General features: G+C 38.3%; 1 protein-coding gene across 7 annotated transcripts in view; it reads right to left on the reverse strand.

Moving 5' to 3' along the window:
• FOCAD (focadhesin) overlaps positions 1 to 27,572 on the reverse strand; it is a 310,627-nt gene that overhangs the window by 137,419 nt on the left and 145,636 nt on the right. For all 7 annotated transcript variants that reach the window (XM_027615362.2, XM_027615363.2, XM_027615366.2 and 4 more), the window contains 4 exons: positions 24,541 to 24,645; positions 24,060 to 24,161; positions 23,190 to 23,320; positions 19,755 to 19,881 (listed from right to left, as the gene is read on the reverse strand). In XM_027615362.2, the coding sequence (XP_027471163.2) occupies positions 19,755 to 19,881; positions 23,190 to 23,320; positions 24,060 to 24,161; positions 24,541 to 24,645 (465 nt within the window). The remainder of the gene's footprint in view (positions 1 to 19,754; positions 19,882 to 23,189; positions 23,321 to 24,059; positions 24,162 to 24,540; positions 24,646 to 27,572) is intronic.

Here is a 27,572-nt window from a genome sequence, read left to right on the forward strand (position 1 = left end):
GGTTTAGCTCTAAGGACGAACATCACAGCTCTGAATATGCGGGTAAAAAAATCAGAAACAAAATACCCATCAATAAAAGATTAGTAAAAGTATGATACATGCAATGTACAATAAGATACTATGTAGGCATTAAAGTATGTGTATACATATTGCCAGAAAGAGATGTACACAATACATTAAGAATACATTTTGTGGGTGCCTGGGTGGTTCAGTCATTAAGTGTCTGCCTTGGGCTCAGGTCATGGTCCCAGGGTTCTGGGATCGAGCCCCGCATCGGGCTCCCTGCTCAGTGGGAAGCCTGCTTCTCCCTCTCCCACTCCCCCTGCTTGTGTTCCCTCTCTTGCTGTCTCTCTCTCTGTTGAAAAATAAATAAAATCTTAAAAAAAAAAAAGAATACATTTTGTATGCTAAATAGTATGCTCAATACACTCTCATCTGTTAAAATATCTGTAGGTATACAGCCATACAAATATATAAAAAGGCACAAAATTATATATGGCAAGTTGCTTAAGTTAGATTTATCTCTGGATAGTGACTTTATAGGTGCTTTTTTGTTTCTCGTTTTGCGTATCTGTGTTTTTTGATTTTTTTTTTAAAGATTTTATTTATTTAATTGAGAAAGAGAATGAGAGAGAGAGAGAGAGCGCGAGCACATGAGAGGGGGGAGGGTCAGAGGGAGAAGCAGACTCCCCGCTGAGCAGGGAGCCCGACGTGGGACTCGATCCCAGGACTCCAGGATCATGACCTGAGCCGAAGGCAGTCGCTTAACCAACTGAGCACCCAGGCGCCCTGTGTTTTTTGATTTTTGAGCAACAAATATGCCGTGCAATAAAAAACACTTTAAACACTCAACATATATATTCTAAAAAATAAAAATTCATTGAGGGAGTGGAATAGAATGTGAAATCATAACCTTCCTGGACAATTCAGAGTGTCTCGTAAACAAGCTGGCATTCAAATCTCCTAATAGGCCAACCCTTCTGTTAAGAACTAGGACTAGAGAGAAATAAAAAGAGCTTATTACCTCCCCAAAGTAGCTCACAGGAGCACAAACATGCGAAGCAAATATTTACAGTCAGTTATAATGCTCAGATAGAAAGGGATGCTTTGGGGCAAAGAGAGGACACAAACTTAAGGGATAAGGAAATTTCATAAAGGAGAAACAGAAACCAATCATTTAACTTCATTATTAACTAGAAAAGATCTCACTAATTACAGAAGTTTTACTAGCATTCTTAGATTACCTGAAATTACCTTCAATTACACAACTTATTCCAAAGCAATTCACAATCCTCCTCCGTACAACTTATCACAACTGCAAACTAGGAGGCGTACCATAAATGGTTAAATGTCCATTTGCTCCGGGCCCCCAACTTAGAATGAGAGCTTCCCAGGGATTAAGAACGAGGTCTGTCCTTTACATCATTCTATCTGTAGCATCTCATGGTGCCTTGTGCATAGTGGGCACACAAATTTTAGTTGAAAAAGAATGAATATAAATAAAAACGGTCAGTTTCTCTTTTCCTCCATTGGGTTGGCTCAGAAAGCGGGTTGCCTTGCTTGGCTCAAGGATGCATGTCACTTGTCACCAGAATCAAATCCCTCTCTAATACTGTTCTGCAAATGCTGGCTCTAGACCCTAGCCAATTCTAAGTGGTTCTCCAATTTCCCTTTTTTAAAAATAATCTCTACACCCGATGTGGGGCTCAAACTCAAAACCCCAAAATCAAGAGCCACATGCTCTACCGACTGAGCCAGCCAGGTGCCCCCCTTCAAAGCATTTCTATACCATGTAACAAAAAAATCTGAGAAAAAGGATCATCTTAACAGACCTCTTCATAAAGATGGCTTGCAATGACACCTTTGAAAGACATCTTACCATATGTTACACAAGAGCAACCTCTAATCCAGTGACCTATAAGCACGCTTGTTTGTACAGCTCTACTGGTTAAAAAAAAAAAAAAAAGTACCAGCATATATGTATATTTATTCATATGATATATACATGAATGATAAGAAGGAAAATATTAGGCAAAGTAAGAAAACTTAAAACAATTGTTCTCGGGGTGCCTGGGGGCTCAGTCATTAAGTGTCTGCCTTCAGCTCAGGTCATGATCCCAGGGTCCTGGGCTCAAGCCCCACATCGGGCTCCCTGCTCCATGAGAGGCCTGCTTCTCCCTCTCCCACTCCCCCCTGCTTGTGTTCCTTCTCTCACTGTGTCTCTTTCTGTCAAATAAATAAATAAAATCTTAAAAAAAATTATTCTCAATAAAGGAAAAGGTAAAACATCTTTAAGTTCAGTAACTTTTTTTTTTTTTACAGATTTTATTTATATATTCAAGAGAGAGAGAGAGAGAGCACAGAGGAGGGGCAGAGGGAGAGGGAGAAGCAGACTCCTGGCTGAGCAGGGAGCCTGATGTGGGGCTCAATCCCAGGACCCCAGGATCATGACCTGAGCCAAAGGCAGATACCTAACTGACTGAGCCACCCAGGCACCCCAAAAGTTCAGTAACTTTTCTACCTCTATGTACTATATATTTCTCAGAGACACTCCCAATCTCAGTACAAAATACTGTAAATAATATAATCTGCCAATAAGCACATGAAAAGGGCGCCTGGGTGGCTCAGTTGGTTAAGCGACTGCCTTCGGCTCAGGTCATGATCCTGGAGTCCTGGGATCGAGTCCCACATCAGGCTCCCTGCTCCATGAGGAACCTGCCTCTCCCTCTGGCCCTCCGCCCTCTCATGTGCGCGCGCTCTCTCTCTCTCTCTCTCTCTCTCATTCTCACTCTCTCAAAATAAATAAATAAATCCTTAAAAAAAAATAAGCACATGAAAAGCTGCTCAATACCATAAATCGGCAGGAAACTGCAATCAAAAACACAGAAAGATACTTCATACCCCACAGGGTAACAATAAAAAAGACAGTAACAAATATGAGTGAGCATGTGGAAAAATGGAAACTCACACATTGCTGAGAAGAATGTAAAATGGCGCAACCACTTGGAAAAATACTTTGGCAATTCCATAAAAAATTAAAAAGAGTTATCATATGACCCAGAAATTCCATATGTATCAAGAGAACTGAAAATGTTAAGTCCATGCAGAAACTTGTGTACGAATGCTCAGAGCAGTATCCATAATAGCTCTGTATCCATAATAGTATCAATAGCAGTATCCATAATAGTATCCATTATCCAGATGATGTCCATCATCTGATCAATGGATTTAATGAAATGTGGTACAGCCATTACAATGGAATATTATTCAGCCATAAGAAGGAGTGAAGTTTTGTGAACTCTGAAAATATCATGCTAGGTGAAAGAAGTCAGACACAAAAGGCTACATACTGTATGATTCCACTGACATGAGAAGTCCAGAAGAGGCAAATCTATAAAGACAGAAAGTGGTTGCCAAGGACTATGCTTTTCTCAAAGGGAATTGAGAGTGGCTGCTAATGGGTACAAAGTTTCTTTTTCTTTTTTTTTCTGTTTAAAGATTTTATTTATTTGACAGAGAGAGAGCGCAAGTAGGGGGAGCAGCAGAGGGAGAGGGAGAGGGAGAAGCAGGCTCTTGGCTGAGCAGGGAGCCCGATGAGGGGCTCGATCCCAGGACCCTGGTATCATGACCTGAGCCAAAGGCAGACACTTGATAACTGAGCCACCCAGGCACCCCGGGTACAGAGTTTCTTTTGGAGATCGTATTTCTCAACCTCATGGGTAAGCTTACATACAATCCACTTTAGAGACCACTGCTCTTGACATTGGTCCCAAACTTCACTGCACATCAAAGTCACTGGAGAACTTGTTAAAAAAAAAAAAACAGTAGCATAGATTTCATCTCTAGAGATTCTGATTTAGTAGCACAAGCTTTCCACCAACTTTTGAAGACCCTACCCTACACACTAAAAACTACCACCCTTCATTTTTCTGTGAAGTCCGTAACTTGGATGTAGTAGCTAAGCCAACAAACTGAAAGAGAAAGAACTGTACTACAACTGAAGTTGTAAGTATAACATAATGAAACAAAGTCAGTGACATTCTTTTATTGGACCTGTGTTTCGACCATTTCAGACTGAAGTCATTCCATGTCAGTTTGTTTAAGCAAGCTAATTGCTCAAATGACCATTTATAAAAGTAGAGGCAGTGTGGCAGGCTCTGAAGCAAAAAAGAATGGTTCCCCTGAGAATATCTAAGCCATTAATGCTGAATTAGAACCCAGGGCAGGGCGCCTGGGTGACTCAGATGGTTAAGCGTCTGCCTTCAGCTCAGGTCATGATCCCAGGGTCCTGGGATCGAGTCCCGCATCGGGCTCCCTGCTTCTTGGGAGCCTGCTTCTCCCTCTGCTTCTCTCTCTCTCTCTCTCTCTCCCTCTGTCTCTCATGAATAAATAAATAAAAAATCTTAAAAAAAAAAAAAAAGAACCCAGGGCAATGCATTCCACCTTGCTATTGTGAGAAAACGTTGGCCCACCTTTTCATAAAGCTCAAAAACCAGACCACAGGATCTATAGATAGTAAGAAGTCATGTAAATCATAAAAGTAATGTATACTCAAAACATGAAAAAAAGCATGACGTCCAACTAATAGTATAGTCCACCAACTAATCCTTAACTATAAACGATAAAAAGTCTCCCAAACTTAAAACTGAAGAATTAGAGTGCATATATTATCTCCTTGAAATATTACTTCTGGATTTGCATGCATGTTACAGAGGTATTCTGAGTAATTGTGTACTTAGGTGGAGACTTACCAAATTCTTACAGTCTCAATCCCAAATATTTCCGAAGCAAGTTAACTGCCTTTCACTAACACGTGATTTTCATCATCTAGTCAAGATGAAGTGTAATCTGGAAACAGTGTTTCCAAAAATGAGCCTCTTAGCGATATTTCATCTGAGGCAGTAAGAGGGTGAGATTTCTGTTTTTCATCAATACATTTATATGGCACAGAGATGAGCTTAAGCATCACAGATGACAACATCATTTTTGAGAAAAGTTTAATTCTGGGTCATTTAAGGATATATAATGAATAAAATCTTTTTAGAAATAAACATTTTAAATTCTTGGAAGGTACCCAAATAATGCTTTCAGTAAGACTGCAAAATCCAGAAAGCCTTTCAAACATTAATGCCATCTGGTCTACTACCCTGATTCAGTAATTCCCCCTCTACACCCCATGTCCCCATTTACCCCCCATTTACCCACCCCTTGTATAAGCTCAAACCAATATATTTTATTCACGGGAATGGTAGAATGGCACACAATCAGCATCATTTTAGTCATGTTATTATTTCCAGCTCAGTGGCACTGATTCAGATAAGCACAATTTGCAACCACCGAGTCCAGCTCTTCTGATGTTAACTGGCATCATTGAAACCCTCCCAGTGTCCAACTTGTTTGATCTTTTAAAGAATGCCCTGCGTTTGTGACTGAGAGCCGGAAACTCACGGCTGGATACCCTGAACAGCGTTCATGTTCACTCACAGACGACTCACATCAGTTCATAATCCTCAGAGACCATGAGGCCAATTCAAGAGAGAAAACCTTTCCTACCAAAATTCTTTAAGCACAACATCGACAGAAAATGGGATTAAGATCACGTATAAGGGGCAGGAGGAGCTCCTCAATTTTGTCACCTCAGAAGTTGAGATTATAAATATTTCAAAGCATCTTAAAAAGATCAGAGCAAATCTGGGTATGGTCAAGGGCAGCTGGCAGGGGAAAGAGGACTGAAGTGTAAAAGCAGCAACATGGGAGGGGTCTGGGGGATGGCGGAAATAGGGGATGGAGACTAAAGAATACACTTAGGAGGAGCACTGAGTATGCAGAGGATTGTTGAATCACTATACCATATACCTGAAACTAATAACAGCACTGGATTTTCACGATACTGGAAGGAAAATTAAAAACTTAATAAAAAAGAAAAAGAAAAGCAAAAACAGGAAATGGCAAAATTTCAACACCTCAAATTCAAGATTTCCCATTATAAGTTGTGATACAGTGCTCAATTTGACATGATCTCTAAATACTTCTTTAAAAAAATAAAAATAAAAACAACCAATTAAATAGTGGGAAGCTGAAGTCTTTTCTATTTAAAGAAAAAAAACACCAATATTTTTATTTTCCCACACATTTCACATGGTGTATGTGTGCTGAACCGTACAAAAATAACACAGTTAAGATTTTATTTTGAAAATGAAAAACCATATTGAAACATCTACTTACGGGGTGACAAAGTAAATGTTATAATATCCCGCAAATGTTTAATAAAAGGCAAGTTCCTGCTGTCCTTTTAAAGTTAAAAATAAGGCCAAACTACAACTGCAAGTGCAAAGGGTCATTGTGCTGTATATAAAAAGCTCAGCATGGAAATAGATTCAACAAATGTACAAAAAGCGTTTTCATGCCCAGAAAGAACTGAAGGCATCAAAAAACATGCCCCAACTACAAATAACATAGAGCTCAGTTCAAAAAGACCAGCAAATTCCTTCCCTAATGCATAGCAAATTAAACTTAATCAACTCCTCTGCAAGGTTGAACAGGCAATCCACCTTTAAATGTCCCCACAAACAAAACCTCAGAACAACAAAAGAGGTTCCAGAGTGTAATAAATACCGAATCCACAGTAGGCGACAGGATCCTTACTGTACACAGCTGGGAAAACCTGCCTTGGGACAATGGATCACATTTCCATATTAAATTATATTTATCACGCTGAAAAATGCTTAAACAAAATCCAGGATTTCTATTGGCCATTTCTGTACCACACTCACTCCCTAAAACCTTTCAAACCTGCTGCGTCCCATTGAAAATGGTTTCCACCCCATGGTGCTCCGAAGGAGCCGCTAGACAAAGAGCTGGGATGATGAAGAGAGGGCAGGACAACTACCTTCCCCCGTGATTTCAGAAAATAAATCAATAAAAGAGGATAGAATAGCCAAAACATAACCTTGGCATAGGGTATTTCCGGGAAAATCATTGCTGTGACAAATGGCCTAAAGTGAACTCTTCCAGGGGTCAAGAATCCCCAGGAAAGGCCCCTCCCCTCCTTATCTATTGCTCAATTGTACAATACTTGCTTTGAAAATACAACACCCTCTTGGAGCTCGGAAAGATGAAAGAGCTTTTCTTCATGATCCTGCAACGCCTATTAATTTTTGCTACAACAGACTCACAGCTGATTAAGAAAACAGAGGGCCAGCCTGGCCTCACAGTCCCATCTCAAGACTTGAGAGAGAAAATGTTAAAAGTGAATGAGCCCTGCTTTTCAGGACAGTGTATTGATTTTCATTTCTACACACCCCAGAGCTGTTGCCCCTCCAATGGTGGGCAATGTTTTTAGACTGCGAGTTGTTTTCCTCCTTGAGACCTCAGGAGCAATGCTACTAGATTCCTATGCACTTGCAGAATTATCTTTCCAAAATGTTATGACTCATTCACCACCTCCCAGAGCACAGGTTTAGAAATCAATGGCTTTAGCCACAAAACAAACTGTCCCAAAGTAGACTCACATTCTCATCACCATTGGCAAAGCAACACGATCGAATAGGAAAGGCACAAGAATTATAGTCAAACCACAAGCCGTTCAAATCTCCACGTTACCACATATTTCTACGTCAACTGGATATGACTCAGACTTCCTAGACTCACCAGCAAATATCACCTATATTATAAGGTGATCGTGAAGTTTCACTTAGAATATAATGGATGCCGAATGCCAAATATGGTAACTAGCATGAAAAATATAGCTTGTACAGTTTTGTTTTATAAAGTATAACAAATTCCTAAAAGTACAGATCTTAATCTTATAGTTCAATGAATTCTGACAGATGTACACACTGTTGTAACCACCACCCCGATCAAGATGGATAGACTGTGGAAGTAGAATGTGACCCACATATTCAATTTAAAATTTTCCAGTAACCACATTTTAAAAAGTTAAAGGAGACAGATGAAATTAACTTAAATATATTTTGTTTAACCCAATATACCCAAAATACTACCATTTCAATCTGGAGTTGATTTTAAAAATATTATCAATGTGGTATTTTACATGTTTTTCATAAGGCTTTGATCCGCTGTATATTTGATGTTTGCAGCGTATCATACTTTGAATTAGCCATCGTTCTAGAGCTTACTAGTCCCATGTAGCTAATGGCTACGATATTACCAGTGCAGGTATAGCCCACACTCTGGAATTTCCTAAAGTCCCTTTCTACTCTGTCTTCCTCCCCATGCCAAGCCAACCACTATGCTGATTTGTCCCCATAGATTAAGTTTGCCTAATTTTGAATTTCATAAGAATGATATGTATGGGGCGCCTGGGTGGCTCATTCGGTTAAGCGACTGCCTTCGGCTCAGGTCATGATCCTGGAGTCCTGGGATCGAGTCCCACATCGGGCTCCCCGCTCAGTGAGGAGCCTGCTTCTCCCTCTGACCCTCCCCCCTCTCATGTACCCTCTCTCTCTCATTCTCACTCTCTCAAAATAAATAAATAAATCTTTTAAAAAAAAAAAAAAAGAATGATATGTATGGACTTTTTGTGACAGGCTTCTTTCAATGAGCATGTTCTTAAGATTCATCCCTGCTGTCCCGAGTAGCAGTGGTACATTCCTTTTTCTTGCTGAATAGCATTGCACTGCACAAATACACCACTATCTGTTCACCCACGGGCCAGCTGATGAGCATGGGTTGTTTGCAAATATGTTACCATTAGTAAAGCTGACCTGAACATTCTTATAGGAGTTTTTTGTGGACATGTTTTCATTTACTCAGGTAAATACCTAGAAGTGAAAATGCTGGATCATAAAGTAGGTTTATGTTCACCTTTACAAAAAAACCTGCTGGGGAGACTAGGTGGCTCAGTCAGTTAAGTAGCTGACATCCACTCAGGTCATGATCTCGGGGTCCTGGCAGCCCCATGTTGGGCTCCATGGTCAGCAGGGAGTCGGCTTGTCCCTCTGCCCCTCCCCCTGCTTGTACTCTCTCTCTCTCTCTCTAATAAATAAATAAAATCTTAAAAAAAAACCGCCAAATACTTTCCCACTGTGGTTTTATCACTTTATATTCTTGACAATCACATAGCAGACATTCATACCTTCTCTATTATTTGGTATTGACAGTCTTTTTAATTTTAGTGACTGCAGTGTTTCCCTATGACCAACAATGTGGACCTTTTTTCCTGTTTACTAGCCAATCATAGAACAGCTTCCTTTTTGAAGCAAAGACAAACTTACATGAAATTACTTGTAATATTAAAAATAAGGGACACACTTGCAAGGACTACCTGGGTCAGGCAGGTAACGTAAATCTAGAAGCCAAAGGAACCACAGCAAATTAAAGCACACGCTCGTCTAAAGGAAGCTGCTAAGTGCTACTTAACAGCAAGGGGTCACTGCCATGTGGACAAGCAAGCCAGGTACCGCAAGATATTCCTGCCTCACCAAGAGACAGTAGATACCTATATTTTCATTTTTCATTAATATTAGAATTTAAAATATTAATCCTATGATAATCAAATAAAATAGGCCATACGTTTTCAAACTCTGACTTATAGAAATGTCGGTTTTTATGAAGACAGACATCCTTAGTATGGTAAACAATACACCATTCAAGATTGTTATTAATTACTGGTCAAAGATGACACCTATTAAGGCAAGGGTTGGCAACTTCCCAAAGGCAGAGGAAATCATTTTGAGTAGCAAGACAACAATGCCCCAAAGAAGGTTAGAAAGAAATAACTGGCCAGGGCAGCTCCCTCTTTCCTAGCAACCCTCCTATATGACCGAAGATATGCGACTATATTCTTATTCTTAAATGACTATCCACATCATAAACATTTTGTAAGAATGTAGGTAACAGCTAATAATGCTTCAGTGGCCATGCCTACCTAGGAGTATCTGCATTATTTGGAGAGAAGAAAACAAAGATGTTGTTGGTAAAACAATACAGCTCATTTGGACAACAGTCTGGTCATTACTCAAACACCTAAACATGATTTAGCAATCCTACTCTTAGATATACAACCCAGAAAAATGAAATCTATGTCCATACAAGACCTTGTACATGAGGCGCACCTGGGTGGCTCAGTCGGTTAAGCATCTGCCTTGGGCTCAGGTCAGGATCCTGGGGTCCCGAGATCGAGTGCCGAGGCGGGGGGGGGGGGGGTCCCTGCTCAGCAGGGAGTCTGCTTCTCCCTCTCCCTCTGACCCTCCCCTCCTTTTCGTGCACTCACTCTCACTCTCTCTCTCTCTCTCATAAATAAATTCTTTAAAAAAAAAGACCTTGTACATGAATATTCATAGCAGAATTATTCATAATAGCCACAAAGTGGGGAAAAAACAAATGTCCATTACCTAATGAATGGATAAATAAAATGTGGTGTACCCATACAAAGCAGTATTACCCAGCTATAGAAAATAACGTATGGATACATGCTACAGCACAGATGAGCCTTGAAAACACTATGCTAATGAAAAGCCAGTCACAAAAGGCCACATATTATATGGCTCCTTTTACATGAAATGTCCACAATAGGCAAATCTATAGAGACAGAAAATAGATTAATGGTTTCCTAAGGCTGCGGGGAGGGCACCTGGAGGGTGTGGGGTCATGAAAATATTCTAAAATTGATTGTGGAGATGGATGTACAACTTTGTGAATATTCAAGAAGTCACTGAATTGTACACTGCAAATGGGTGAAATGTAGACTATGTGAATTACATCTCAACAGGGCTGTTTAACAAGATAGCTTTCTTTGTAAACAAGAAAAAACTGAGAGCTAGAGGTGAGCCACAGAGCCCCTCTCTTCTAGACCCAGATGTTCTTTCCCTCTGCCACAGGGAACTTGCTGGGTGAGGTTTAGGGAAGGAGTCCTTTGCTGTCATCAATCTCTTCTCTCCCTTATTTCTGAATTTCAAATACATTTAGTGTACTTAACGCAGTGTTCTCCCCTACTAGACTGTGAATTCCTAGGCCAAAAGTGTCTCATAAATCTTCATATCCAGAAAGCCTTGCACATCCTGGCTTAAATCGTCAATACTTTTATTTTAAGGTGAATACTTTTTTGTTTCCTGCCCAAGGAATCCTTGCCTACCATTCGCTGTGGTAGTGGCCACGGGGTTTAGGGGGTAAGCCATACCATTTCCTCCTCCCCTGCTCTCCTCCCCACCTCTACTCATCAGAAAATGAATAGATGACAACTTGGCAGAATCCTTCTGAAAGGCTACCAAGCTTTTCTATTTGCACCTTTTCTGGAACAGGCAACAGACTGCATGAGATTATGAGATAAACAGGATCTCTTGTACACTTAAACTCATAAATCTCTAAAGCAAAACAATGACATTTCTTAAATATAAAATAAAAGCAAACCAAAAAAAGCTGAAGTTTGGATTTAATATGATCGCAAGCAAACAAGATGAACTTTAAAAACACTTATAATAACAATACACAAATGATTAAAAAATAAAACTAATTAAGGGGTGCCTGGATGGCTCGGTCGGTTAAGCGTCTGACTTCGGCTCAGGTCATGATCTTGGGGTCCAGCCCTGTGTTGGGCTCTGAGCTCAGTGAGGAGCCTGCCTGTCCCTCTCCCTTTCCCTCTGCCCCTCCCCTCTCTTGTGCGTGCGTACACTCTCTCTCTCTAATAAATAAAATGTTTAAAAAATAAATTTAAAATACAGCTAACTTTTTACAACTTCTACTTTAAAACCCATACTGAATTAAATCACCACCTGCCTCCTTTATTAATAATTCTCCAAAGCCCTAAAGCTAAACCTACATTGGGTGAATTCACTATGAGGAAACAATTTAGATCTTTCCTTTCGTTAATGACAGCTTGTAATTTGGGGAAATAAGGGATTATGGGCTCCTGGTAGCAAGCACAATGATGGTAACAAGAAACGCTACCAAGGAGTTAATGAAGTGTGATGCAATTGAACTGTTCTCCCTAATAACAAATAATATGGTCTGAAACTTAGGTACAAATAGCTACATTCCACCTTTCTTTTTTTTTTTTTTTAAGATTTTATTTATTTGTTTGACAGAGAGAGACACAGAAAGAGAGGGAACACAAGCAGGGGGAGTGGGAGAGGGAGAAGCGGGCTTCCCGCTGAGCAGGGAGTCCGATGCGAGGCTCGATCCCAGGACCCTGGGACCATGACCTGAGCCCAAGGCAGACGCCCAACGACTGAGCCACCCAGGCACCCCTACATTCCACCTTTCATGCTCAGGTAAACATGTAAAGTTACTACAAAAATAACTTAACTATTTAATAAGATCATAAAAATATCCTTAAAACTCTAAAATATTTATTCTAAGAAAATAATCCAAAACGAAGTTAAAACTTTACAAAGATAATTAATTCTCAGACTACTAATTATAAAGACAGAAAAGTTGGGGGGGCGGGCGCCTGTGTGGCTCAGGTCATGATCTCAGGGATTGAGTTCCCTGTCGGGCTCCGTGCTCAGTGGGGAGTCTGCTTGGGATTTTCTCTTTCCCTCTCCCTCTAAACTAATAAATCTTCTAAAAAACAAACAGAAAAAAGTGGAGAACAACTTAAAATCCAATCAAAAATGAATTATTTGTGGGGCACCTGGGTGGCTTAGTTGGTTGAGCAACCAACTCTTGGTTTCAGCTCAGGTCATGATCTTAGGGTTGTGAGACTGAGCCACCACACTGGGCTCTGCGCTCAGCACAGAGTCTGCTTGTCCCTCTCTCCCTCTGCTCCTCCCCCAACCCCCGCTCTCTCTTTCTCTTTCACTTTCTCTAATACATAAATTAATAAAATCTTTTTAAAAAATTTTTAAGAAATGAATTATTTGATTACTTATGATAATTTTACTCAATGGAATGTAAGTCAGTCATTAAAATACATGGCAACGGTGTGCCTGGGTGGCTCAGTCGGTTAAGTTTCTGCCTTCAGCTCAGGTCATGACCCCAGGGTCCTGGAATCAAGCCCTGCATCAGGCTCCCTGCTCAGTGGGGAGCCTGTTTCTCCCTCTCCCCCTGCTTGTGCTCTCTGTCAAATAAATAAATAAAATCTTTAAAAAAATGTTTTTAAATATGTAGCAACATCAAAGATATTTCTAGCAAAATGTAAAGTAAATAGAGAGGATGGAAATAAAATATGTATGTGTAAAAATACAATGGAAAGGAAAATGAACAAAATGAAAATGCTTTTCTGAAAAGTTGAAGGATACTATTTTTTCATTATTCAAAGTAAATGTGATACTATAAAAACCAAATGTCTTTAAAAGTGACATAAAAAAATTCAAAACATCTTTAAATTACAAAATCTAATTTTTAATCAGTAAAAACACTAAAAATTAATCTAGTTTAGCTCAAAACATCTTTTCATTAGGATCTTTATACAAACCCTAAATTATATAAACTCTTGCAGTAAACCAATCACAAAGGAAATGGAGAAGTGTGGGAAATGAGTCCAAATGTCATGCTCACAAAAAGATTTCCCCAGTAATATCACACCATAACTAGGTCAACTGAATACAAACATGACTAACAAAAAACACATAGTGGTCGTTTGTGAATTATCTCTCAACAAAGCTAGGGTTTTTTTAAAAAGTGATTAAGACATAGATTTTGAATTGAGCCAGACCTGGATATGAATCCTGACTCTACCACATGTTAGCTATATGACCTTGGGCAATTATTTAAATATGGTCAGCCTCCCAGAAGAAAACAGTACCTTTCATGTAGAGGGCTTCTTTTCATAAGATTAAATGAGATAATAAATATAATGACTGTAATATATAATGGTTACTGTATAGAAAACAGTAAAACAACAGAAGCTTACTAATACTATTATTAAAATGTCTCTAATAGTTTCCCATGAACTGAAATGAAAACATTCTGCTAATTTCAGTAAAAATAAAGAAAATGTAATAGGTAGACAAAGTGGTAAAATGGAACATACGAGTCTTTATCTGATATTTCATATGGTTTGATAAGCTCTCTCTGTAGTAAAAAGGCCCATAAAAAAGCTCATGATTTCCCAGTCTACTTTGATGTATGAGAACAAAACTGTTTTAACTAATCATTCCTATAGGAACAAAATGTAACTTGGCTGACAAGGCTAGTTAAAAGCTATGAAGAAGAGAATATTCAAAGGATCACAATAGACATTTCTCCAAAAAGATATACAAGTGGCTAAGAAACACAAGAGAAGACACTCAATATCATTAATCATCAGGGAAATGCAAATCAAAGCCTTACGAGATACCACTTCACACTCACTAGGATGGCTACAGTTAGAAAAAAGAAAAGGCAGCTAAGAAGTGTTGCTAAGGATGAGGAGAAATTAAAATCTTCATACACTGCTGATGGGAATGCAAAATGGCGCAGCCACTTTGGAAAACAGTCTGGCCATTTCTTAAATGGTTAAACACAGAGTAAGCATGTGACCCAGCAATTCCATTCCTAGGTGTATACCTCCCCAAAATGAAAACATATGTCTATGCCAAAATCTGTACACAAATGTTCATAGCAGCATTATTCACAATAGACCAAAAAAAAGGAAAAATCCAAAAGTTCATTAACTGAAAGATGGACAAAATGTAGAATTGCCATATAGAATATGATCTGACCATAAAAAGAAATGAAGTACTGATACATGATACAACATTGATGAACCCTGAAAACATGTTAAGTAAAAGAAGCTAGTCACAAAAAACAATATATTGTATGATTCCATTTATATAAACTGTCCAGAATAGGCAAATTCATAGAGATAGAAAGGAGATTCATGGTTGCCTAGAGCCTAGAGCTAGGGCAAATGTGAGGGGTTGGGGGGGTGATAACTAAAGGGTACAAGGTTTTTTTGTGGAGGTGGTGAAATTTTCTAAAATTGATTATGGTGATGGCTGCAGAACTCTGAAAATATGCTAAAATCCATCAAATTGTAAACATTTAAACGAATGAAAGGAATAGTATGTGATTTAAGCTTAATAAAACTTTTTTTTAAAAGAGAATATTGTTTCTCAGAGACATAACTTTATATTAAGTCAAAAAAGAAATGGGGCACCTGGGTGGTGCAGTTGGTTGAGTGACCCACTCTTGATTTCAGTTCAGGTCATGATCTTAGGGTTGTGAGATCAAACCCTGAGTAGGGCTCTGTTCTCAGCATGGAGTCTGCTTAAGATTCTCTCTCTCCTTCTCCCTCTGCTCCCTCCCCCACTTACATGCACAAGCTTGCTTTCTCTCTCAAATAAATAAATCTTTTTTAAAAAGAAGAAAATTAAGGAATATGGGGATGGAATGGGGCAAAAAGTGTTCAGATGAGATGAGAAAGCTGAATGGAAAAAATATGGACAAGATAATGCATGAATATTAATTTTCCTTTGAAAATGGCAAACCCTCTGCTTAAAGCCAAAGAAAGGTACTTCTTTCAGTGCTCATATTTTTCAAAGGAAGGAAGTCTCAAAATAAAAGAAAATCAGACTTGGAGAGAATCTTGGATCTACTTTACTTCTCTTTCATTTATGAGTCATGTGATCTTGGAAAGTTAAATTGCCAGAGCCACTGTTTCTTCAGTATAAAATGAATCCCCATTATCACAAAATGTCCAAATTCATATTAGGTACCCCAGAAATATTAGCTGTAACTTGTAAAAAGTAGTTCAGCTATTAAAAAGAAAAAAGAAGTGTGAAGTCCTGAATCAATATACCAATAACGTTAAGGAAAGAAAAAGTTTCTTTTCCAGTTCCAAAATGGAAACTACATAATTGTCTTTATGGTTAACCAAGATTCCTAGAACTTCCCCTTATGTGTTTTGTTTAGTAAAGCAGCATAGAAGAAACCCATGTTGGAAACACAATCTTCACCTTCATAGAGTTGGCCTTGACATGGAATCCATCCTTTCAATCTCTCATTGGAGACCATGATAAATGATTAAGGAGGAGGAATTGCAGGCTTAATCTGACCCGCCAGGAAAATTAATTTCATAATTGTGACTCCAAAACTGAGGAGTCCAGTGTCGACCTTAAAAAAAGAGCTCTACTTACTATACAAAAGGCAAGGATGGGAAAGCCCAGCGAAATCCAATTGGGGATGCTTTTCCAAATGAAGCATTTTCTAAAATATAGGGTTATTCAATTTTACTCTTTTCCTTATTGGTTATTAAAACTTCATTGTTTTCAGCTTTCTGTATTCTTAATTATATTTGACAGTCAAGGATCTAAAAAGCAGTGGATAGACAAATTACTACCAAACGCTACTGGGAAATAGATTTATAACTATGCTGAATATTTTCATTCTTGAAACTCTTGGCAACCATCAATTGCTTCACACATGATATCAATTAGAAGACAGAATAAACGGTCTCAAAGAATGCATGCTGGCAAAAAAAAAAAAAAAAAAGATTAGCCCGAAATTAGTAAATGTGTCCTGGCAAGAGCCACCAAATTGAGTGTATTTTGCAACCTCAACACACATCACAGGACATAATGGCAGCTGCTTCACAAATAATGAACACATACAAAAAAAGCTTGGAATGGCTTAAACAAAACACAAAGATCAATTACCACCATCAAGGTTCATCAAGGGGAAATAGATTATTTCTACTTATTTAAATGAACATAAAGCTATTTATTACAAAACATTTTTTAAAAAGAGAATTTCGATCGCCAAAATCAACTGTGATGCAGTCAGTTTCAACAAATTCCACAACTCAGAAAAAAAAATTATTCCACAACTCAGGACACTTGTACTATCTATAAGGAAAGATGGTAAATAACTATGTACCTCTGGTAAGGGTCAATAAAATAGTGAGTTTATTCTCTAAGACAAGAAAGGTGAAAAATAAGGGATAAGAAAATAAGCATTCTCTATAAAAAATGAAGTTAAGTGACTGCCAGTATTGCTTTATGATTTATTAGTAGTGATCTTAATACAAAAAGGATTTGAAAAGGCTACATCTATTTGTTCAAAAAACAAGGTGGATTTATTTCATTGGCAATCTGTCAGCTGAAGTTCTTTAAAAGTGAATTTTTTAAAGGTTTTATTTATTTACTTATTTATTTGAGAGAGAGAGAGAGTGCGCACACAAGCGGGGCAGGGGAGGAGCAGAGGGAGAGGGTCAAGCAAACTCCGTGCTGAGTGCAGAGCCCAACACGGGGCTTGATCTCACAACCCTGAGATCATGACCTGAGCCAAAACCAAGAGTCAGACGCTCAACCAACTGAGCCACCCAGGTGCCCCTTAAAAGTGAAACTTTGATAAAAACACCATATGGGATTTGGATTTCATAACACGAAAGGAAACAGAAGGGGTTGGAATGAAACACAATGGAAAAGAGAAATGCCTTTAACCAAGCAGAAGAAGGAGTATTAAGGTATGAAAATAAGACGCAGGCCTCATTAAATAAAATACCTAGACATGATGTCTCAATTCCTCTACAAGAGAATGGAATGCAAGAAGCAAAGTGGCTGCTGTGGGTGGAACATTTGGAACATCCCCTCCAAAATTCGTATATTGAAATCGTAATTCTCAAGGGGGTAGTTTTTAGGAGCTGGGATCTTTGGGGGATGACCTGGTTATGAGGGCAGAGCCTTCATGACCGGGATTGGTGACCACATAAAGAGTCTCCAGAGAGCTCTCCTGCCCCTGCAGCTATGTGAGGTTAAAGCTGTCTATAGAGATGGCCGTCTAGGAACCAAGATGGAGGCCCTCACCAGACAATGAATATACCAGCACCTTGAGCTCAAACTTACCAACCTCCAGACCATGAGAAATAAATGTTTGTTAATGAGCTACCCAGTTTACGTTATGTTGTAGTACAGCAGCCTAAATGGATTTCGATCCTATTTAGTAAAATCCTCTGGGTAGTAGTTTGGATTGGAGGAACAGACTTCAACAATCCTAAATTGTCTCCTTTAAGTATTGAAAGAAGTAACAAGAGCTTCAGCATTGGAAGGATAGGGTACCATCTGTAGGAAGAAATTAAGTCACTGTCCTGTATTATGTGAGCTTTCGGGAAAAGACTAAAAACAAAAACCTACTTAGAACCTCCTTAATGGCACTCACTATATCCAACTGTGTACCAATTTTTCAGGAGCAAACTCAACATTTAAAGAGCACCTATGTGGGCAGACGTTATGCTAGGTTTCTTTTATTTTTTGAGTAATCTTTTATCTTCATTTAACGAACTAGTAGCTCAGAGGTTAAGTAAACTAACCAAAGGACAGGAAGCTAATAACTGGTATATATCAGGTACAGTCCCACAATTGCCCCAAAACAAAGATGCTTCCCACCATATCCGGTACATTTTTCATATCTCCAGTACTAACTACAGTTAATGATATCTTAGAGAAAATGGAATGAGAAAAAGCAGCAGCACACACTGAGCATTTCTTATGAGTTAATAAGGATCTACAAACAACAGAGCCATGTAGTAACAGCGGAGGATGAGTGGAAAACACAATGGAATTATAGACACAGTAAGACATAATTACCATTTGTTAGAGGGAAAAAGTTAATTCTGGAAATGACTTGATTCCTGTTTGGAAAAAATAATGAAAAGGAAATAGTCCAAAATGGTAACATTGATCACCATTTGGAGGTGAAAGTATAGAATTCTCTCTTCTCTCAAAGCTTCTATTAAAAACTCATTTCAAATAAATAAATAAAATCTTAAAAAACTAATAACTCATTTCAAAATGAGGTTTACAATTATTTACCATGAAAGCAAGATCATTATTAAAGTGACACTTTCCAATTCCAGATGACTAATTGAAGCAATAAAAACCAAAAGTCCTTGGTTTTGTGTAGTTGGCCCCTGGTATAACAGCCCTCTGCTATGAAATCCAAACAGCTTTGTCCATCACTGGGCCCATGGTCTACAAGCATTATCCTCAGCACATACTGGTTCCTAAACAGTGATGATGCTCACTCTCTGCTAAAATAAGTGTCTACCCAAAAGAACAGTTTAGTCTCCTACCAAGATCCTGAGTAAACCTCCCTCGAAGGTCTGTTTTCCTCATCTATAAAATGGTGTTATAATCCTCATATTGCAGAATTAATGAGGAGCATAAATGGAAAGTACTTAGCACAAGAACACGAGCAGAGTCATTGCCTGTATTATTATATTCATTATCATATCAACCATAATTGCCAACACTAACAGATTTCCACTTAGTCTCCTTCACTAAAAGACTCCAATTGTCTAAGTATGTCTCACTGTGTCAAAAACTTTGGTTAGGTTTATCAGTGATCTTTGACATAATTATCCCATTTCTCCAAGATGGTTAAGATTCTCTCTGCTGTGTTGTCACGTGGGGAGCAGCCCCAAGTTCAGACAATGTTTAGAGGTGCAAGTCAAACATCAATCCATCCTACCCAAACTGATCACTAAGAGCCAACAATAATTTTTGCTGGTTATAAAACTGCCGAAGGTGTATGCCAATCTCTTCGCTTCATGAGCAGATTTATTCAAGAGATCTCCTAGGAGCATAACTTTCCCATCTCTGTTAACAAAAAAAAATAAGAAGAAGAAGAATAACAAAGGAAAACATAGAGTGGTTGTCTTTAGCCTCTAGACAATGTCCACAGGGCCAGATGTTTCTAGACTCCCCTCTAGAAAGAATTTGGAAAGTAGGTCTTGCTTTGCTTCCCAAATAAAAACCTCTGGGAATGAATACTCAAACACTCAATTAAATGAATCTAAACTTACAACCCTGTAACTACTACGGCTTGGACAATAGTTTCTTCAAAATGATCCAAAACAATGTTAAAAAGCCTACCTCCGCTTGGCAGAGCGCATGAAGACCCTGGAGGACCAAGGCTGCCGGAGTGGCTTGATCAGGTTTGGTGCATTCATTCAACACCTGGGAAGCGGCTGCCAACATATCCGCGCCATGCTGGTAGGGCCTACAAGAAACAATAGTTTAGAAACAAGATTAAAGCCAAAGAGCACACTCCCCCTCTCCCAGGACTTTTGCCTGAACAAACGGCATTAGTGCTTTTCTCTACCCTTATGTCCATTAAATGTTGACCCTCAAATACTAACATATGTTTTCTGCCAAGATTTGCCTCATCGTCGTTCCTGCTGTAACATAAGGCTCATTGTTGATAAAGAAATATTATCCAGGCAAGAGGACACTTGGTAACAAATTTTCTTCTCCCTAAACTGTAAATCCTATGGCCTGAATTGACAAAAAATTCAAGTCTATAATAATGGTGAGAAGAACTGACTTACCTCATTGAGATTATCAGTAAAGATAGAGCTATTCCTGCCTGCCGGGTGCTCTGGTATCAGCCACTGACTACAAAGGCAGGGACTGGAGATGAGAAGATAATTTATTACAGCAGTGATATGCAGGTGATTACACCTATCACAATAATGGTGCCGATGATGATGATAAAAGTAATGACATGAATTATAACTGACTAAACACCCATCTCACACCAGGCACTACACCGGATTCACTCACTCCTCCTCCTCCCCTTCCTCCCCGCTCTCTATTCCACATGCAGTGTGCTATCCCCAGAATGATATTAACTTCTCAAAGAAATGCTCAGGTCCATCCTTGGCTTTCCTTGTCACCGCTGAGTGATATAATGGTTTTCTCGAACAAACTACTAGCTGATGAAATTGCCTGGTTGGATTCTACTGTTTCACTGTCAGACGGTAATCATTTTCCAAAACTGGAAAATTTTGGCAGACCTTGAGGTGGAATACTGAATAAGTTATCAACAGACGCTGACCTGCTCTGATATTTAACCTCTCCTGAAGCTGAGCTTTAGGTGTGTAAAATCAAAATGTCGGCTAATAATCCTTCATCTCTAAAATGTTTTCCATTCCAGTAGCTTCAGAGAATCCACACTCCCAGGTCTTAGGTTTCATGTGTGTGACTTGTAGAGTGAGGTTATGCTGGTGTTGCCAAAGGCTGAAGCTTAGAAAAGAGGCAGAACTGCTGAGGTTTAGATACATCCTGATCCCAGATTTGAAACAAGAATCATCCACGTTATTGGCTTTAGGATTAATCCCTAAACTACAACAGCAGAGTCACCTCCCTAATACCTTCGTGTCTTCCTCAAATCTAGGGCATATATGGGGATTCAAGATCAAGCCTTCCTTGTAATAATTTCTAGTAATAAATTCCAGGCAATGAGTCACAAATAAGATCTTCCCTATTCAAACTCCTATAACAATTAGACATAACATAGGGAAAATATAAGAAAGAACAGCTGACTACAGGGCCAGCTGGGTGGCTTAGTCGGTCCGTTAAGCGACTGCCTTTGGCTCAGGTCATGATCTCAGGGTCCTGGGATCAAGCCCCACATTGGGCTCCCAGCTCAGCAGAGAGCCTGCTTCTCCCTCTGCTTGTGCTCTCTCTCACTCTGACAAAAAAAATATAAATAAAATCTTAAGAAAAAACAAACAAACAAAAAACAGTTGAATATAGTCCACTGCTTAGGTTTCAGAGATTAGTATACCAAAAAATAAAATAAAATAAAAAACATAGCATCACATTTATTATAATATTAAATTATTATCCAGACGAGGATACAAATGTCCTATAAACTAGATACAAGGCTAAATCTGAAATATAAAGGACATGCTTGCTTCTCAAAGTTATTATCCAATCAGACCTAAACGTGAGACAGGAGTCCATCAAAATCCTAAAGGAGAACACAGGTAGCAACCTCTTCGACCTCAGCCGCAGCAACTTCTTCCTAGAAACATTGCCAAAGGCAAGGGAAGCCAGGGCAAAAATGAACTATTGGGATTTCATCAAGATAAAAAGCTTTTGCACAGCAAAAGAAACAGTCCACAAAACCAAAAGACAACCGACAGAATGGGAGAAAATATTTGCAAATGACATATCAGATAAAGGGCTAGTATCCAAAATCTATAAAGAACTTATCAAACTCAACACCCAAAGAACAAATAATCCAATCAAGAAATGGGCAGAAGACATGAACAGACATTTTTCCAAAGAAGACATCCAAATGGCCAACAGGCACATGAAAAAGTGCTCAACATCACTCGGCATCAGGGAAATCCAAATCAAAACCTCAATGAGATACCACCTCACACCCGTCAGAATGGCTAAAATTAACAAGTCAGGGAACGACAGATGTTGGCGGGGATGTGGAGAAAGGGGAACCCTCCTACACTGTTGGTGGGAATGCAAGCTGGTGCAACCCCTCTGGAAAACAGTATGGAGGTTCCTCAAAAAGTTGAAATTAGAGCTACCATTCGATCCAGCAATTGCACTACTGGGTATTTACCACAAAGATACAAATGTAGGGACCCGAAGGGGTACATGCACCCCAATGTTTATAGCAGCAATGTCCACAATAGCCAAACTGTGGTAACAGCCAAGATGTCCATCGACAGATGAATGGATAAAGAAGATGTGGTATATATACACAATGGAATATTATGCAGCCATAAAAAGGAATGAGATCTTGCCATTTGCAATGACGTGGATGGAACTGGAGGGTGTTATGCTTAGTGAAATAAGTCAATCAGAGAAAGACATGTATCATATGACCTCACTGATATGAGGAATTCTTAATCTCAGGAAACAAACTGAGTGTTACTGGAGTGGTTGGGGGTGGGAGGGATGGGGTGGCTGGGTGATAGACACTGGGGAGGGTATGTGCTACGGTGAGCGCTGTGAATTGTGTAAGACTGTTGAATCACAGATCTGTACTTCTGAAACAAATAACACAACATATTTTAAGAAAAAAGAAGAAGAAGAAGATAACAGGAGAGGAAGAATGAAGGGGAGTAAGTCAGAGGGGGAGAGGAACCATGAGAGATGATGGACTCTGAAAAACAAACTGAGGGTTCTAGAGGGGAGGAGGGTAGGGGAATGGGTTAGCCTGGTGATGGGTATTAAAGAGGGCACATTCTGCGTGGAGCACTGGGTGTTATGAACAAACAATGAATCATGGAACACTACATCAAAAACTAATGATGTAATATATGGTGATTATCATAACAATAAAAAAATTAAAAAAAAAGATAAACTGAGGCATGTTAAAAAAAAAAGTTATTATCCAATCATACTAAGTTCTACTATGAGAAAACAGGAACTGAAAATTAATTTATTCTTACTCAAATATCCTCTGCCTATCATTCCTGGTTTCTTGCTTGCAATAAAAAAATTGAAAGCAAAAGAATGCATCATGATATCCATTCCCAAGGATTAAGCGGATCTTACCTTTGCTTACATATGTCTCTGATTGATGCTGCTTTGGCAATGAGTTTTTCCCACTGGACTTCCTTGCCCACAGACAGAGAAGGTACATCAGACAAGGCCATGAAACGCTGCAGTTCAGGGTAGACACGGTCCTAAGAAGGCAATTTCATAAAAAAGGTTAATTTCCCAACTTGAGTTGAATAATCATTTTACATAGCATTTTTCCTCCAAATCCCATATTTGCATCACTAATTATAATGCATTTCTTCTAATCAGCAGAGAAGAATGCTTTTGTGATTGCTAGGGATTTTCTTACAGGCCCATGTACTGTTCATTTCATAAGACAAGAAAAAGGTGGCTGAATCTCACCCTAATTACAAAGGCTCTAATCACATGTAATCATATTTCTATTACTTTTTCCATGCAGATGGAAATATAAATTTCAGAATTAACAAAATAAGTTTTTTTTCTATTCTCAATTTCTCTTTGAGAGTCAATCACAACTGACTGCATTACAGATCAAAAGCATTACACTAAACCAAAATTTCTGAATGCAATCACTGATGCCATGCCTTAACACTATTATATCAAAGCAATGTCACACACACTGACAAAACTAATTTGCTTTGGTGAAAGGAACACGTTTAATACACAAGTTTATCTCGGGCGCCTGGGTGGCTCCGTCGTTAAGCGTCTGCCTTCGGCTCAGGTCATGATCCCAGGGTCCTGGAATCGAGTCCCACATCGGGTTCCCTGCTCGGCGGGAAACCTGCTTCACCCTTTCCCACTCTCCCTGCTTGTGTTCTCTCTCGCTCGCTGTCTCTCTCTCTCTGTTAAAAAATGAATAAAATCTTTAAAGAAAAAAATACACAAGTTCATCTCTAAGCTTACCTGCTTTTCCCACAAAGATGTCAACAAGCGCAGAGTGACAGCTCTTAGTTGTGGAGTGGTTCCAAGAAGCTGGATCACTCGCAGAATCTGTCCTATACACACCTAGAAAATATTGAAGAAATTTTGGCTTCACAAATGTAAAAGTAGGTAATCCCAAGGTGACCAAAAGAATGTGAAAATCCCTTATTATAAAGACCGAAATGGAAGCTAACAACAATATGACCCATCCTCTCAGAGGTAGGGGATAGCTTGGGGGAGGGGCTAGCTAGCGAAACTGGGGGTGTAAGACCTAATCTCAGACAAGAGCCAATGGGAAAACTTGGCTATGAAATGATTTCAAAGAATTAATTCTTAAATACCATAATAAATACTCCAGGCCCAACAAGGGAAGTAGCAGTCATGGCAAAATTAAGGGCTCAAAATTCAATTATGCATGCCTCACTCTCTTTTTGTCCCCAAGCAAACTGGTTAATATACAAACCTTGTGAACACCAAGTGTAGGTAAAGTATACAAGATGTCATTATATAATACGGGTTCCAGTGGTCTTCCCAATTTGAACATTAAAACTGGAATCAGATTTGGTACCTAAAATGAATGTAAAGAATGTATTTATTATGCCTTCTAAAGGAAACTGATCTCTAATGCAATCATTATTTTGTTTTTCTTCAAAAGAATGACAAGAATATATATATAACTTTGAAGACGTAAAAAAAAATGTTAGCTAGCCATTTGTTGTCAGTAGTAATTTCATAGTACCACTAATATTCTATCTCTTTTATAATGACCTGCCAAATACCAATCAAAAATGTTTTTCTTAAACAAGCATGACATTAACTCTCAGCAAGACAAAAGTAGTTAAAATATATCCTGCCCCAAAGAAGTTTACAGTTCTAATGAGAAGCTAAAACATAGAATATATAAACAACAAAGTAACTTCTAGTAGAGTGAAATGTGTTATTCCAATATGAAATACATAAAATTAGTTATACTGTAAGGGGGTGGTTAATGGACAAAAATTTCTCTGCAGGTGTTCATTTCAAACCCTGTGCATAACACAATAAAGAGAGAAGCACAATTCATTTGTGGATCAAAAAACATAATACTGTTAAGACAGTAATATTTTCCAAATAGATCTACAGATTCAACACAATCCCATCAAAATCCTAGCTGGCTTATTTGCCAAAATTGAAAAATTGATTCTAAAACTCATGTGGAAAGCGAGGAATCCCAAACTGCCAAAACGATCTTGAAAAAGAAAGAAGTTTGAGACTCAAACTTCTCAATTTCAAAATTTACTTCAAAGCTACAGTAATCAAACAAGTGTGGCACTGGCATAACAACAAAAAATATAGATCAATGAAATAGAGCTCAGAGTCTAGGAATAAATCCTTACCTTCATGTTCTATTGATTTTTGATAAATATGCCAAGAAAATACCATGGAGGAAGAAGAGCCTTTTTGAAAAATGGTGGATTTCAACAATTAGATATCCACATACAAAAGAATGAATTTGGGGCCTTTTCTCACACAACACATAAAAATTAACTCAAAATAAATTTTTAGACCTAAATGTCAGGGCTAACACTATCAAACTCTTAAAGAAAATATAATAGTAAATCTTTGTGACCTTAGACTAGTCAAAGCCTTCTTAGATATGACACCAAAAGCAAGTACAACTAAAGAAAAAAAATAGATTTCATCAAAGTATTTGTCCTTCAAAGGACACTAGAAGAAAATGAAAGACAACCCACAGAATGGGGGAAAATTTTTTACAAATCATCTATCTATAAGGGATTTGTATCCAGAATATATAAAGAATTCTTATAATTCAACAATGAAAGGACAAATAACCCAATTCTAAAAGAGCAAAGGATCCAAAGAAGATAAAGAAATGTTAATAAAGACCGGGATATTCAACCATCATCAGCCATGACATAACTGCAAATCAAAAGCAGAATGACATACCACTTAACATCTCTTAAGATCTATAATAAAAAAAAGGAGACAATACCAAGTGTTCGCAGGATGTGGAGAATTTGAAACCATCACACATTCCTGGTAAGGAGTATAAAATGGTGCAGCCCCTTCAGAAAACAGTCTGGCAGTTTATCAAACGTTTAAACAGAATTACCATATGATCTAGCAACTCTACTTCTAGGTATCCACCCAAGAGAAATGAAAACATATCCACACAAAAAACTCCTACATGAATGTTCAGAGCAACATAAGTCACAATAGCCAAATAGTAGACACAACACAAGTGTCCATCAACTGACGAACTGATAAAATGTAGTATAGCCATACCATGGAAATATTGTTCAGCCATAAAAACGGAAAGGAACCTTGCAAACATCATGTCAAGTGAAAGAACCCAGTAACAAAAGACCGCATATTATATGATTCCATTTACATGAAATGTCCAGAAGACGTAAATCTAAAGAGACAGAAAGTAATTGCTTAAGATTGGAAAGGTGTAGAGGACAACGGGGAGTGACTGCTAATGGATACAAGGTTTCTTGAGGGGATAATGAAAACGTTCTCAAATTATTTGTAATTACATTTGCACAGCTCTGAATATACTAAAAGTCACTGAACTGTACACTTTGGATAAATTATGTAGCATATAGACAGCATACAGCATGTGAATTATATCTTAATAAAGCTATTTTTAAAAATTCAATTCAAAATCTGTAAGTGAATACTTACTATGAGCCTATTGATGGCACAATGTAGCACCAAAAAAATTTTATTTTCCTCCCAGGGCATTTCACACTTTCTTTGCCTAGAATGTTAAATTTCCTCTATCTGCTGTAATCTTAGAAAGCCTGTTCCTTCTAAGCTTAGGAGGACATCTACTTTAATTTACTTTCAAGAAGGGAGAAAAATCCTCTACTAACCTACTAACCAAAAAGTAACCATTAAACATTAATTCATTCATGAGCCTGACCATGACATACCATGGCAGCATTTGGAGCTACGCATGTAATGGCGAGATTCACAACACTCAGCCAGAATTGATGTTTTTAACAAGTGCTGAGGCTCTATTAGAACATAAGTTCCATCACCCTACTCTGAGCAAATGAAGGGAGACAAATTTTTGAATTGGCTTCTTATTCCCCATTTTAATTAAAGACAAAAGGTTATCTTAGATTGCATTGCCCAAGTTTCAATTACCCCTTCTGGTAAGATTTCTACTAAGACACTGTGACAGATTCTTAGTTCTGGGAAGGCAATCAGTACATTTACTGACATTTTATAAATTAGTGTATTTAGTCCTATGGCTTCTAAACAACTGTTTTAATTATATTGTCAGAAAAGAAATAAAGTACTCTATGTTGAAGAGTACAGTTTGGTTTTTTTTTTCTTCTCTTTTTTTCTTTTTTTTTTACGAGCCTCAGACTTAAAGAAGTATGTATGGGTGTTTATTTTTTCCTGGTGAGTTCATAAGTGAAAAAACATAACTGGGAAAATTTTACTGTACATAATCTTAAACTTAATACAGTTCAAAGGCTA

Source organism: Zalophus californianus, chromosome 13 (assembly GCF_009762305.2).
Source record: "Zalophus californianus isolate mZalCal1 chromosome 13, mZalCal1.pri.v2, whole genome shotgun sequence".
NCBI lineage: Eukaryota > Metazoa > Chordata > Mammalia > Carnivora > Otariidae > Zalophus > Zalophus californianus.